This window comes from Ochotona princeps, chromosome 10, assembly GCF_030435755.1.
Source record: "Ochotona princeps isolate mOchPri1 chromosome 10, mOchPri1.hap1, whole genome shotgun sequence".
NCBI classification, from domain to species: Eukaryota; Metazoa; Chordata; class Mammalia; order Lagomorpha; family Ochotonidae; genus Ochotona; species Ochotona princeps.
In genome coordinates, this window is record NC_080841.1 from 47758856 (window position 1) to 47774230 (window position 15375).

General features: G+C 40.7%; 1 protein-coding gene across 2 annotated transcripts in view; it reads right to left on the bottom strand.

The window, feature by feature from the left end:
- Nucleotides 1-7586: 7586 nt before the first annotated feature.
- GREM2 (gremlin 2, DAN family BMP antagonist) overlaps nt 7587-15375 on the bottom strand; it is a 100688-nt gene continuing 92899 nt past the window's right edge. For both annotated transcript variants that reach the window (XM_058669765.1, XM_004578510.2), the window contains one exon: nt 7587-8682. In XM_058669765.1, the coding sequence (XP_058525748.1) occupies nt 8175-8682 (508 nt within the window). In that variant the 3' untranslated portion in view covers nt 7587-8174. The remainder of the gene's footprint in view (nt 8683-15375) is intronic.

Consider the following 15375-nt stretch of genomic DNA (forward strand, 5'->3'; position numbering starts at 1 on the left):
CAAACTGCAACCATTGATTGAGTCATACCAATTTATTATGACCATTTCGATTCCCAGTCAACTGGAAATTGTGCTTTTCTTAATTTTGCTCCCCATGATACACATGTTGAGTTGTAGTTAAAAGCAATAGGAATGGTTTTTAACATCTTAACATGACATGATGACACCGACTTTTAATCCTTCTCCTTCAGAATCATCTTTCTTTTGAAACTATGAACCAGTATCCATTTATTCAGTTCTAGATTAAAAATTCACCTACATGATAGAACACTTTTATTTCTAAAAACAACTCCCTTTAAGACTGAAGAAATGCAGTCTCTAGGTTGGTGAACTATAGCTTCCTTCCTGTTTCAATGGAAGCGCAGCCGTCTCTGCTTGGCCCCTCAATGCACTCCTCCTTGAGGTATTTTTAAATTATTTTTATTTATCTACTTTTGACATATGTAAATCCCATAATCTGACAAGTACAGCTTGTTGAATTTTATTTTTTAAAAGATTTTTTTATTTGCATTTCAAAGTCACATATACAGAGAGGAAATCAGAGAGGAAGATCTTCAATCCATTGATTCACTCCCCCAGTGACCACAACGGTCAGAGCTGAGCTGAAGCCATGAGCCAGGAGCCACTTCTGAGTCTCCCATGGAGGCACAGGGTCCCTAGACTTTGGGCCGTCTTTGACTACTTTCCCAACCACAAGCAGGAAGCCAAATGGGAAGCAGGGCCACCAGAATTAGAACCAGTGTTCGTATGGGATCCCATACGAGCTTTCAAGGTGAGGATTTTAGCCACTAGGCTACTGCCTTGGGCCCAGCTTGTTGAATTTCTATACTGTGATGTATAGAATGATGCCTCACCACTCCTCTCACTTGCTTTCACATTCTCCCCTGAGCTAGTCTTTTTCTCTACCTAGAAGCAGATTCAAATGTCTAACAGCTTTCTCTATATTTTTCCATATTACAACTTCATTATTACCATTTTCCATATTATGATTCTGTAGGTGTAGAAATATCCCCCACCGCCTCCCCTCACTCCCTATTACCCCCACACACTGTTTTCTCCCCTGTTATTACACAGTATAGTCCTTCAGCAACAGTCTCAAGTCCAACCTTCTGCTAGTAAAGTGATCATGGCATGGTAGAACATCTAGTATCCTATTATAAAGGTGTATGTTACAGTTTCATTAGGAGTCCTCCTTCTATTAGGGCATAGAGATGCATAATGCAACTTGTCTTCACTTCCTGGTATGCTAGCTTTCATTATACAGTTAATCTATAAGAATAAATGTATATACATGTTTACCTACATATCTATTTATTTTGTATTTTGTATGCAGGATGCTTTGTATTGGAGATCATAATTTTAAGCACATTTCATCTTTGCTTAAAGTTATGGGGGAAAAATGAAATATGTGGCCAGTCTTCAGAATTTGGGAGCATGGAAAGAGAGAGGAGTGACACTGATGGGGACACATTCCAGGGACAGCTTGTAAAACCCTGCTCTTCAAGGGGGAAAACGCTGTCCTCGATACTACCTCAAGTTCCCAATCACCTTGCTTCAACAATTGATATTAGATACTAGTTATGTGAAAAAAACAGTCAAGAAACAAAATTTTACGTGTAGTTTTCTTCCCATTTGTGTATAAATGGGGCAACATGAACACTGAATTTACAGATTTAATACACCTAGAAGATCTGGAGATACAAGAAACTGATTGTACTGATTGCCTAGGAGGCCATTATCAAGGATCTGGATCCAAAATTGAACAGCTGGGGTGTAAATTGTTGCTCAAATGAGATGTAGGTATTGCAGGCAGAGACTTAACTTGCTATGCCACAACACTAGATCCTAGAGAAAGCCATAAATTAGGGGACTAAAACTTTGGACTGCTGGATACAGTCTCTGTTGCTGTAGTAAGCAAAACTTTCCAACTCAATTTTGGGATTGATTTATACTGTTCTAATTGAGTCTATGTAAATCATTCTAATTTATAGTTATCAAACGATCTTAAGTTTTTCCAGGGATTAAGATCATGTTTATAATCATGGGACAAATTTGCATGGCTGATCAACAATGAAAATTCTTCACTGATTTTAGGTTTTTGGAGTCAGAAATTGGCAACATGGTTTAAATCAATGGCATAGCAATGTATATTATAATACGCTCCAACTAATCTAAACTGGCCTCATGATACTTATTAATGAATATCTATAAACTGCATTTCACTATATAAATCTATTCATCATTTGTCAGCATATTCTTAAGTCAGGAGTTCATATGTTTCAAGCAAAGTACTTGACAGGTGTCCTACCTCTTTTAGAAACATGATTCATAATTTAATATCCAGAACTTCTCCCTTAATAATTAATAATCATATTTTTAAATAGCATTAGACTTGGCAACTGAAGAATGCTGATAGCAGAAATTACAGATGAAGGTGATGATTGGGGAAATTTTTGTGAGCCAAGTTTATGAAACACACTCTCCTCCCATTCAGGAATATGGCTGGGAATGGAACTTGGACCATCAGTGCTTAATCAGACAGAAACTGCATGATTTGAACAGCAGAGCTAGGAAGGTTGCAAATACTGAGCTTAAAAGGAGTTGAAGAGTAGGTAGCAGAAACTTTACAAAAAGATTGATTTATTCTTTCTTGGAAAGACAGTTTTACAGAGAGAAGGAGATACAGAGAGAAAGATCTTCTGTCTGCTAGTTCACTCCCGAAAGTGGCCTCAGGGCCAGAGCTGAGCTGATCCAAAGCCAGGATCCTGGAGCTTTTTCTGGGTCTCCCAAGATGGTGTAGGATCCCAACGTTTTTGAGCAGTCCTCTACTGCTTTCTCAGGCCACCAGCAGGGAGCTGTATGGGAAATGAGGCAGCTTAGACATGAACCAATGCCCACATGGGATCCTGGTGAATGCAAGGCAAGGATTTAGCCACTGGATTATAATCAGGCCCAGCAGAGACTCAATGGAAGAAGAAAGCATGATTTTGTCCATCACTAAGGTAGGGAATGAAATGGAGGCAAATAAACTCCCATATTTTGCATCCACTGATGGATGGATATTTCTCATCCCCTCTGATGTTTCTTATTATCATTCTGCTTAAAATGTTTTCTAAGGTTACTTTTCCCTATATTCTTTTGCACAATTAAGTTTATTATTATTATTATTATTATTATAAAGAATTATTTGAAGAGTAGAGTGGCAGAGAGGGAGAGACGGAGATCTTCTATCCACTGACTGGTTCACTTCTTAATTGGCTACAATGGCTGGAGTGGCCATGCCGGTGAAGACCCAGGCACTCCATCCAGGTAACCCACATGGGCAGCAGGAGCCAGTCACTTGGGCCATCTTCTGCTGCTTTCCAAAGCGTACCAGCAGGGAGATGGACTAAACGAGGAATAGCCAGGAATTGAACCACTGCTCCAATACGGAATGCCAATTTCCCACACAGCATCTAAATTAATTTTGTCACATACTAGCCCCTTGAGGTTTTATATGTTTGTGAATTTCATCCTGATCTTCTGCAATTCTATATAAGTCCTCAAGATTTGACTGCTCAATCAAGTTGCATTCCTATGTCTTCAAATGGGTAACTGTTTTATTTAGATGACTTCGCTGTCCGTGAAGACCCAGCATCTATAACCACTCAAGTCATCCTTGTCAGACCCTCACTGAAGTTGATATCCTCTTCTCATCTCCAACAAATTCTTTTTAACTGCCACCTTCTGTGAATAGACATTTAGCTTGTTTGTCTCTTTTCTTTCCCAGAGTCAAATGGGTAAATGTCCAAAGTCCAGCTCTTGCTGGGCTCGCTGTTCCGTGAACCAACCCAGTGGCTTTTTCCTGATTTCCAATTGGATAATTGAAAATCACACACTTGGTAGTTTAAGGAATCTTGGCATTTATTTTTGACATCTTAGATAAGAGGTTTTGTAGATGGGAGGAAGAAACTACATGCCTTCAAAGTTGCTTCCATTCCTAGCAAAAAGAAAAAATTGGAAATATACTAAATTCTACAACAAATTAGCAAAATTAAGCCTTGTCATTGTCCTGTTTCTAAGGATTCATAAATGAGATAATGAATAACACACAAAATTCAAATTTTTGTGTCAAAATAAAAATTTTAATTCCCCATTTCTCCTTACTCTTTAAAGAGTCCTGATATTCTGCCATGCTGACTTCTGTAAAAAATAAGTGGAATATAACAGGAGATGACAATGACTCTGATAGCCAATGTACTCAGTATGACTTCTCTGCTAGAGTGTATTAAAACAACATCTGTCACTTGATCTAGCCAATGTGCTTTTTTGTTGTACCCATGAGGAAGGAGAACCTGATTATTCCTTTGGGAAGTTTGTGATCTTTCCTGCCTTACAAGGAAGCTCCTATACCCTTTGCCAAAATACAGACTGTAACAACATAGATTTTATGGACATTCTATGAAACACTATGTTGATTCACCACACAATTGGCATGATCTAATAGGACAGGAGGAAAGATATGTGACAAGTATGTTGGAGGACTTGCAACATGTAATTTAGAAAGAGGGTGATAAATTCAATGATTTCAATAAATTCAATAAATTCAATGACTTATGATTCTGGACAAGTTGCAATGCATACATTTTCCCATTAACATCTCATATATATATGTATATACACATATATAACATGTAATTAAACATGAAGTATCTTATAAATGTTTTAGTAAATATAGTTCATATTAATACTATATATATGTGTGTATATATATATATATCCTTTAAAACAAAGAAAATAATGTAGACCAGGCAGGGGCCTTTGGTCTTATATGATGATCTAACAGCATTTTTTGTCTCATTTAATTGGTTAAATACTAGAGAGTCCATTAACCCAAAAATAGTAATGGATACAAATAACAGCAAAACCAACAATTTTCCATATTTCACCTCTGATAGAGTAGATGGCTGTCTACTGTTCTTGATGAGTGTCAATAGTCAAATTGTGACGAGGGTGGTGAGGGTAAGGGGTCAATAAATATTCCAACAATAGCCTGTGTACTACATTACATGATTTATGATTTGGTCTTATTGTCTCTTATGCACACACTGGTAATTGGTTATGACAGATCAACCACTAAATAGGACTTTTCACAAAGAGTAAAATTCTGGGTCGTTCAATCAGTAGCAAAATTTCATTGGCATTGACTCTAACTTCAGTCAACTTCAGAAACAAGTGAACCGGAATATTATCACCTAAAGTGGAACATTTTGTCCCCTTTTATGAGCTCAGATGAATGAATTAAATTTCCTTTGAATTCCATACAGTGAGCACACCATGTGTTCTTAAATACAGATAAGTCAATTATCTGTCAATCAACTGTGAACTGGGGCCAATTCAGTGTACCTGCTGTGAATGTTAGGTAAGATTGATCTGTCAATCAACTGTGAACTGGGGCCAATTCAGTGTACCTGCTGCTGAATGTTAGGTAAGCTTGCGGTGACACGCCTTGCAGCCATTTCTCAATGATCCCTCATTCCGTGCTTCTAATTGAAAGCACAGTGTGAATATTCTATCTTCAGCTGGTTGGGGCTTAAGATGCCAGAATTTAGAGCTACCCCCTCCATCTCTGATCCTTGGATGAACAAATCTGAATTTCTTTGAAAATGTCAAAGCTTGAAGTTAATTGTGTGACACAGGTTAGGGGCTAACCTCACCATGGCAGAATCGAGCCCTGTGAAAGCACAGTGCTGCCTTCCCAATGCCTGTAGATACAAGCACAGGATCACTCTGATGACACATTACGCCAGGGTCATGGATAATCCTAGAGTATCTTTATTTGTTCTATAATTTAATAGTATACCTATAAAATAATTACATTATACTTATAGCTTTTCTTCATTTATAAACAAAACAGAAAACAATTAAATACAATTTTAGCCATTATAAGGTAAACTTTTTACATACAATAACCCCAGAAGGAGCTTTACCCTGCAGCATATAAGATTGCTTTTATGGCTACACCCACACTTAGGTTCAAAGAGAGTGCGTTAATGTCTGTGTTCTGTGAACTCTTAGCATATTTCCCCACTATTTGTGTGGGCTCTGTGTCATCAAAATGGTAGTGCTTGGCTTTGCAGTTGAGTCGGACACTCATATCCACTCCCCTCCTACACCATTCACCTCTGAATGATCACATGAATTTCCTTCCTTCACTTGGCATCTGCTACATGTCATGCCACTAACTCATTCTGTCCCCGGGGCATTTTCTCCACTTTTTCTTCTCCATCCTTAGGTTCCAGCCCTCAAGGATTTCATTATGTTTCTACCCCCTTGACACCAGACTGCCTCTACCCTTTACCGGAGCCAGGATCTCCCTAGACAGCAGTGCCTTCTGCACAGGTCTCATGGTATTATGAAATGGCAGCATGGCTCTTGCAGTCCAGTACACAGAAACACAGTCATCAACAGGTTGCCCCCTCCCATTCCCAACACTTGTTCTCCAGGGAAATACTTCTCAATCTACTGTCACTACTTTACGCCTCAGCTGCAGGGCAGCTCGTATGGGGTCTTTATCACACACACGAGGGAGCCAAGCCCTTGGCAAGAGAGTTTGCTTGGGAAGACCCAGTGAAAAGTTTTCAGAGGAAATTGATCCCCACCAATGGCATCTCATTCACATTTTTCAGATTCCATAAACTTCACTCACAGGGAAGACTTCCTGGGGGCAATTTAGCGAAGGGACCCAGAATCATTTTGCAGAAGAACAAATTATATCACATGAAAGATAGCAATTCATTACATAAATGAAAGCCGACCTAAGGTTTGCTTTTAAAAGTCTTATAAGAGGAAGCTGGATGTTTTCAGTAGAACTTTCAAACTAGACGACTGTTCTCTCTCTATTTTCTTTTTAACTCTTCCCACACCACAAAGCGACAGTATATTTTTAAATATCTTTCTTTCATCATCATCATCATCTCTTTTTTGCTCAGTGTCATGTTAGTGAAAATAATATATCATCCCCTTCCACAAATGCATCCTAAATATTACCCATACTTTTCAGTTTTGGGTTAACAGCGTCCCACAGAATTCCTTCTTCACCCATCCAACTCAACCCAGTTTCTCCATTGTGTTACAATGTTTTAGTACTTTCTATCAAATAGTACTCAAACTAAAATCAAGACTCCTCCCATTTCTCTGCCCAATCTATAATAGGTGCACCGTAATAAACTGCTAACCAAACATTATTTTTGAGTAAAAACACCTTTTAGGCAGATCATATCCTGCTCTCCTCCTTACTCGGAATGGTGCTGCACAGCCAGCGTCAAAACACGTGGAATAATACATAGATACGTCTATAATACTTAAAAAAAAACAGCTCTTTACAATATAAGTCAATTATAAAACCAGCGTTAATATAGACACTGTGTGATAATATCCTAACTGCAGCGATAAAAGCATGCACACCAGACTTCATCTTCAGTCCACAGATGGGGACAAGGTGCAGGTGTCATGGAAGAAGGGCTGGTAGTTGGGGACAGGTGTGGACTGCAGGGAGCAAGGTCCCTAGGGAAGCCCACTCTGGGACCCACGCGGCTCAAGCACATATCCTTCTTTATCGACTTGGACGCCCAAATCACAGTAGTGGACAAGGGGAGCCCTTGAATCCCAAGAAAGAAGGTCCTTTGCCCCGCTCCTGGGCTCCCCAACGGTCCAAGGGGCCAGTAGGAGGCTTGGGGGTGCTGTTTCGAAGAGTAAAACAACCTTCATCTCGCAAAGGGCTAGCTGGAGCATCGGTGAGGCCCAAAAAGTCCTCCCTTTTCCACACGGTGGAAACATCAATGCCGGATTCACAGCACATCGCCTGCAAGATCCGTCCTGACCGCTCCACAGCGGGTGGTTCGTTTGCCAGCCTCTTCCTTCCTGCTTGACCCACAACTTGAGTGGCAGAAGGAGAGGTGGGGCACTGGGGTCGGTCAGGAACACATCAGCAAAGCTCCACTGGCAGTTCACGTTTGTGGCAAGGACACCAGCAGGCCCCATCCCCCATCCCTACCCCCTACCCCGCACCCCTCCAGAAATGTGCTTGGGACACCAGACAGCGCGAGAGTGAACTGGGAGGACAGAGACAGAGGAGGCGGTGGCGGCCCGGGCGCGCGGCTGAGCTGCCTGCGTCCTGCCCGGTGTCGGGGCGCTCACTGCTTGTCTGAGTCACTCAGGTTCACCGACATGCATCGGCACTGCTTCACCTTCTGGATTTTTTTGAGTCGGAAGGGTGGATCGAGCCCGGGACAATCGAGCTCCACGAGGACGGAGGTGACGCGCTGCGGCTTGCAGAAGGCACACGACTGGAAGGACTCCTCCTCCTTCTTCACGTGGCGCGGGATGTAGAAGGAGTTGCACTGGCCGTAGCAGAAGCGGTTGAGGATGGTGCGGCTGCGGCAGCCCTCCTCGCTCACCGTCTGCCGCAGCGGCTGCGTCTTGCACCAGTCACTCTTGAGGTACTTGCGCTCGGTGACCACCAGGGCCTCATGACTGGAGGCCAGCACCTCCTTCATCTGGTGCTGCCATCTCTCCGAGTTGTTGCTGCTGCCGTCCTTGTAGGGCGAGGGGATGGCGCCCGCGGGCCGGTTCTTGCGTGCTTCTGCCACCTTGACCAGCACAGCCACCAGGAACAAGGATAAGGAAAGCTTCCAGAACATCCTGCAACGAGAGAATAGTCAGACAGGGTTGGTTGAGAAGGACCCCATCGTTTGACACGTGTTCTGCTGGGAAGAACCACCGCCAGGTGGGGCTTGGCTGCTGCCTGGCTGGAATACGCCAAACGGCTGGGGCTAACTGATTAAATTGTACACTTGAGGACAGCTGTGACAGACAGCTGTGACGTCCCCTAAACAATGGCTCCAGGGAGAGGAAGTGGACAAAATGGTCATTGAGTTAGAAAATACACACACTCCCGGAGAAGTTACAGGATTGCAAAATCATGCAGTCAAGGCAGATCGCCAGCCAGTCTGCACAGGTAGCGGGAAGAACAGCCAACATTTACTGTGCTTGACATGCTCTTCTCATTTGATCCCTGAATGCAGGTGTTGTTAACGTCTCGGTTTCTGAGGTTCCCAGAACTCACCTCCTTTACCCAGGATTGCACAACCATTGAGCTATGACCTAGTCCTGGGAACTGCCCACCTCCCTCCAGAGCCATCCAAATGACCTGCTTGGTGTGCACAGTAGAAAAAATTAATTAGTAGACACCGAAGGAAAGTAGGGCATGTGTCATGAGCTTATTACAAATGTAATATGTAGAACATGAACTAGAAAAAAACTAATCTGTTATTCATATGTGTAATAAATAATGCCTGGCATTTAACACTCGGACACGGACACTAAATTCATTCATATGAATTGTAAGAGTTCTGTAATGGAAGCCATTTCACTAATTGTTAAGACATTACCAAAACAGCATTAAAGTTGGTCACAACCCAGAGGTGACCCTCATGGTGACTAATCAATCTTTCACTGCATGTGTTAGGAGTCTAGGACAGAAGTCCCACGGGAATGGGCTTGGACAGAAATTACTGTTACTGTATCTGAAATATGTGTTAAAGGAGAGAAAAACCAAAATCTCTAAAATGAAAGCTGACTTCAGAGTCTGTTTCACATGTTTTCATTTTTTAATTTTCATGATTTGGTTCAAGCCGCACTGACTCTCCCCAATAGAAAGGACTCCCATGTCATTTTACAACTGGAACTCAGCATACATAATGTTATCAACGCCGTCGTCTGCATGACTGCCCATTATTTGTCTGCATATTTCAACACTCAATGAGTTGCATAGATGCATACGCTAAAATGGGAATGTAATCACCATATTCTATATCTATATAATTACATGATTTTATGATGCATATTGGTTATATATTTGCCAGATAGGAGCATATAGAAATGATGAAATTTTAATATTAAATGCATTAAATTCCTTATATTTCTATAAATATCTTTAGTATATCCATGTTACTGACAACAGCTGAAATTTATTCTGGAGCACACAAGACACTCTCACAGTTTCTTTTCATGTTTAGATGTATTCAGTTATTCAGAGTTCTGTGAAACATATATTATTTTTCCTCATTTTATACATAAGGACACTGAGGTTTGCACACCTTAGTGAGATCGTTCAACTAGAATGTGAAATACTCTAACTAAGGCAGTCAGGTTGCTAAAACGAGGCTCTCAGGGAGTACAGTTGCCTCTTTGATAAAAATGTTTCTGATGAAATATCCACATTAAAATTGTTTCTTTATGTCACTGCTGTTAATCTAGGTCTAAGCCAAAAGAGGATTTTGCACATCACCTCTAGGATGATTTATTCCTTCAGGAAGTATGTGGGGAAAATGAAACTTAAATACACCCTGTGGAAGGCTTTATGAGACCCAGAGATGAGGGAGTGGTCTTAAAGCACTAGATCAGTAGGCCTGTTGCAATGGCTCAATGACTAAATCTTCATTTTGCCAAGTGTCAGGATCCCAAATGGGTGCTGGTTCATGTCCTGGCTGCTCCAATTCCTTTCCAGATCATTGTTTGAGGCCTGGGAAAGCAGTAGAGAATGGCTCAAAACTTGGGACCCTGCACTAACATGGGAGACCTGAAAGAGGCTCCTGGCTGCTGGCTTTGGATCGTTTCAGCTCCAGCCATTAAAGTCACTTTGCGAATGAACCAGCAGATGGAAGATCTTTCTGTCTCTATCTCTCCTTCTCTCTGTAAATATGATCTTCCTTCCCAATAAAAAGAAATAAATTTTTTAAAAGGTTGGATAAGCTCTTATGAGATCTATTCCCCTTGTTGAATCCACCAGTCTCCTTAATGCTCTCCTTCACTTATTCACTCTATTCCAGCATACAACCTTTCTGCTTCTAGAATATGCTTGACATTCTTCTGCTTTAGACCCTTACATTTGTATTTCCCTTGGACATCCCCATGACCTTCCCAATAAGTCTTCACATTTTTGCTCAAACATCACCTCCTATGAGATCTTGGTATATAATTTCTCCATAGTTGCAGAGTTCATTACTTTGCTCCTGGCTTATTTTTCCTCCACAGTAGTGATCATGGAATAAGATTAAAACCAGGGATCTTATTTATTTGTTTGTTTGTTTTTGTTTTTCTGGCCGATTCTTTGGAATGAGCTTCATGACAGTAGGACCTGGCTTTTCTCTTGTGTTGCCTGCATTCTGGACAGTGCCTGGTGTATAGTAAGCGCTCAGTAAATGTGTGTCAAATGAGATGAGCATACCTTGTAATTTCTTTGCCTTCAGCAAGCCTGTGATTGAGAAGCTGAAGAAAAGCAAGCAAATATTTAAGTATAACAATTATATGAAAACAACTGCCTGTCCACCCAGGGGAGTCATCCTAAAGCCAACAACGCTTGAGTCATCTGGGCTGCTTCTGAACATAGTTCTGCTCAGAGGCATTGTGAATCAGGAGAGCTGGGCTGGAGCTTACAATCCTCATTTTTAAGAATGGCCTCAGGTAATGTCAATGATGTTAACTGCCCCGAAGGAGAGATGCACATAGAAGTAAAAAGCATCTGCTCCTACCTGGAGAGGAAAAGGGAGATGTCTACCATGTAGTAACTAAATTAGCCCCTTCAAATTTAAACAGGATTCCTCAAAGTGATGATGCTGCCAGAAGAAAAAACTTATATTATCTAGATGACGTCGAGCAAGGGGAGCAAAGGGAATGCTTTTATACTTTTATAGTTTTAAAACTATATATATATATATATATATATATATATATATATATATATATATGTGTGTGTGTATATATATATAGTCTAACATGCTTACTGACATTTTAAAGCCAAGGCTTTGAAGGGCCCTTCTTGTACTTCCTCAGTTCTCCCCATAAAGTATGATATGAAAGTCTCATGCCAAGCATTCAGTATTGGACACACTCAACTTACACAAATTATTGTATCTGCAGGATGATTTGTGATCTCCATAGCCTGTTAAAAATCATTTTGGTTCCATTTTAATAAATTCTAAAATTATTAATATTCTGAGTAAACGCAACCAAACATCTGCTTGTCCCAGCCAGGAAAGATTTACAACATCAGTTCCACGAACAGCACCACTAGCACTGCTGATAGGCTCATCACTGCTTGCTCTCATTCAAAGGCCACAGTGGCTTGTTAGAGGAGACCAGAGATAAAACATGTGCATATTAATGTGAGGCGAAAACCCTCTGTGTCAAAGGTTACAACACTCTAGTGACCAGCAAAATGCATGCTTTGCAGCTTTTCAAAACATCTGACATTCATCCTGAAAAGTTGTGTCTCATAGGAACTGAAGACAAAAAACAAACATCCGATGAATCCTAGGTAATTGGGGTGAAGTCAGGCTCTTGTCTCCTTTCCCTACCTCTCTTTGCTACCTTCCCTTATGGTCAGCAGCCATTAAGATTGCCACGGAGTTCATGTCTCAGTGCCAAAAAGGTAAAGAGGCAAGAAGTGACTGTCAGGCTGTATTATCCTCAGAGACGCAAAGCAATGGAGCCACCATTGCTCATGGCACCTCGTCTGCTGGTCCCTGACTTGCAGATTTTGTGGACGGGGCAGGGAAGGTGCATGCCTTTGTCAGCAGTTAAACCACCCTGTGCTTACTTGTGAGTACTTTAGAGTCTTACTTGGTCTCAGGACAGTTTGCTACTCAGAGAAATGGCTGGCATATTTAAAAATATTCTTTCAGGAATGTTGCCACAGCTGTCAGTAATGACAGCATGAGGATTCTTCATTTTACTCTCACATCTTGTGTTTTTGGCTTATGTCAGAAGAAACTCATAAAATATTCTGTTGGTTTCATTACCCATCCTTCTGGCCTAACAATACTGTCAATTTAAAAGGGGGCCATGGCTGAAAATAATGATGGCCTAAGCAGACAAGATCAGCCAAATCTGATTGTACAAAGACAGAGGTAGTACAAGCAGTTGCCTCATATGTGAACACATCAGACCCATCCTTTGTAAATACTAGGACAAGGGCTGTAAGGCAAAAACAGTTTAGGATCTTGGAAGTTAATGATTGCAGGCTTTTTCCCATTATAGAAGTGTCAAGACCTGAATAGGTGTTCTGTATTAGGAGATTGAGCAATAACTATTTTCTGATATTTAGTAGAAGGGATACAGCAGCACTAAATCATTTTCTAGAAGGGGCATACAAATGACCAAAGCATATAGCTCAGCTGATGAACTCAGCCGTGGAGTAACTTTGCTCAGGTTTGGAGTTCTGGTTGAGCCAGTACCTTCTTATTATATTATATTTTTATTTTGTTATTTTCTATTATACAGTTTTGTAGGTATGGGGCTTCCCTGCTGTCCCTCCCTTTTCCATCCTCCCCTGATCCCCTGTGTTTTACAATAGTACAGTCCTTCACCTGCAGTCGCCAACATTTTGCTGTTTACATGTGTCATGGCATTGTGAGTACAGGCAATGGCAGAGAATTTGGTATCTTACTGTTGTGGTATATTTAGCAGTTTCACTGGGAGTCCTTCTTTTATCAGGGATCCAGTACCCTACTAGGCAAGAATGGTGAAGGGAACTAGGCTGAAACTTTTTCTGTTACCTTAGAATTCTAGCACATCCTTCTAAGGTTGAAGAGGAGTGCCAAGGACAGAACAGTATAAACTTGCTTCTACTGCCTGAGTGAAGATAGACTGAAAGCCAAACCGAAATACTCAGACAAAATGTTCAGGAATGTTAAATTTCAGGAAATATTTTATGAGTTTCTGTGGCCACAGGTTCAACAACTACAGATACTGCATCACTGACTTGGAATCCTTGATTGGGAAGGTGGTGATTTACCTCCCTAGCAAACTCTCTAGAGACAGATAGAGTTGTTTCTCGGCCAAAGATAATCCTCATAAGACAAGATTGCTTGTCTTCTGAAACCATGCACCTCTGGCATCTGTAAACACAGGTGACTTACAGCCATGGGCCAAACCCAACCCAAGGTTTATAAACAAAGTTGTGTTTACATGTTGTCCTTTGCTGCTTTTCTGCTCCCAGAGCAGAGGAATAAAGACAGCAATCATAAAGTCTACCATATTGCTATCTGTTCTTTGACAGAAAATATTTGCCAACATTTTTTTTTGTCTAATTTAACCATTGCCTTCACTTTATGGTTGGGCTGTTTTGGCAGAAAGTAGCTTTTACTTTTAAAATTTCTTGCTATGAAACATTTCAAACATAGAGTAAGATAGAAAACATGCCCCAGATGCTCCATTTTCCATCCAGATCCCTGCTAATAGCCTGGGAAAGCAGCAGAGGATGATCCAAAGCCTTGGAACCCTGAACCCATGTGCGTACCCTGAAGAAGCTCCTGGTACCTGGCTTCTGATTGGCTCCGTTCCAGTCATTGTAACCACTTGGGGACTAAATCAATGAATGAAAAATCTCTCTCTGTTTCTCTTTCTCTGTAAATCTGCCTTTCCAATAAAAATAAAATATTGAAAAAAGAAAGCAATAGCATAGAGTTAAAAAAATATCACCTTTCCAGTCTCATTGAAATGATCAGCATCCTGAATTTGGCATCTGTCAATCCTGTTAATGCATTTACTGCTCACATTTTTGCATGTAAATATGCATGTACATGTGTATGTAATTAATGCTAATATACCTACAGGTACACTGTTCATTTCTAGGGTTCCCCCCCTAGAATTCATGTTTGAGATTTGATGCATGAAGCCATTTGTGTAAGGAGCCTTATCCTCTGCTGCTGAATATCAAACTATAATTATTCATCCACCATACTGAGGAACAGTTTGCCTACATCCACTTTTTCACAATTGGCAATACAATAACACTGAATGCTTCTGTATTTGTTTATTTATACTCATCTGTTAAAGTTTGTCTAGGGGAAACATGAAAAATTGGAAATGCGGTGGTCACAGCATGCGTACAATTGGAGTTTGACTAAGTTCTCATAAAGTATTTTCCAAGGGCTTGCATCAGTATTTTCTGTGCTTTGTTACATATAAGTCCCTAAGTTGAACATCCTGATCAACACTTGATATTACCAGATATATTACTGTTTGCCTACCTGAAAACTTTGAAATGATATCTTATGGTTATTTTAAATTGCATCTGTCTGGTTACAAGAAAGATTTACACCCAGCTCAAATGCAGGGCATCATTGAAAAGTAATGATTGCAACCCATTTGAGGTGACAGAAATCACACCATTAGAAAAAGAAAAATCAGGCAGTCTAACCTAAGTCATCTGAGCTGTCATGAAAAGAATCGGAAGTGGCTTGCAATCTCAAAGCAGAAAGATTGGTATCCATATGACTCAGAAGTTTCAAATCCAAATGGGTTCATTTACTTTTCCAAGTGACTTTGCCT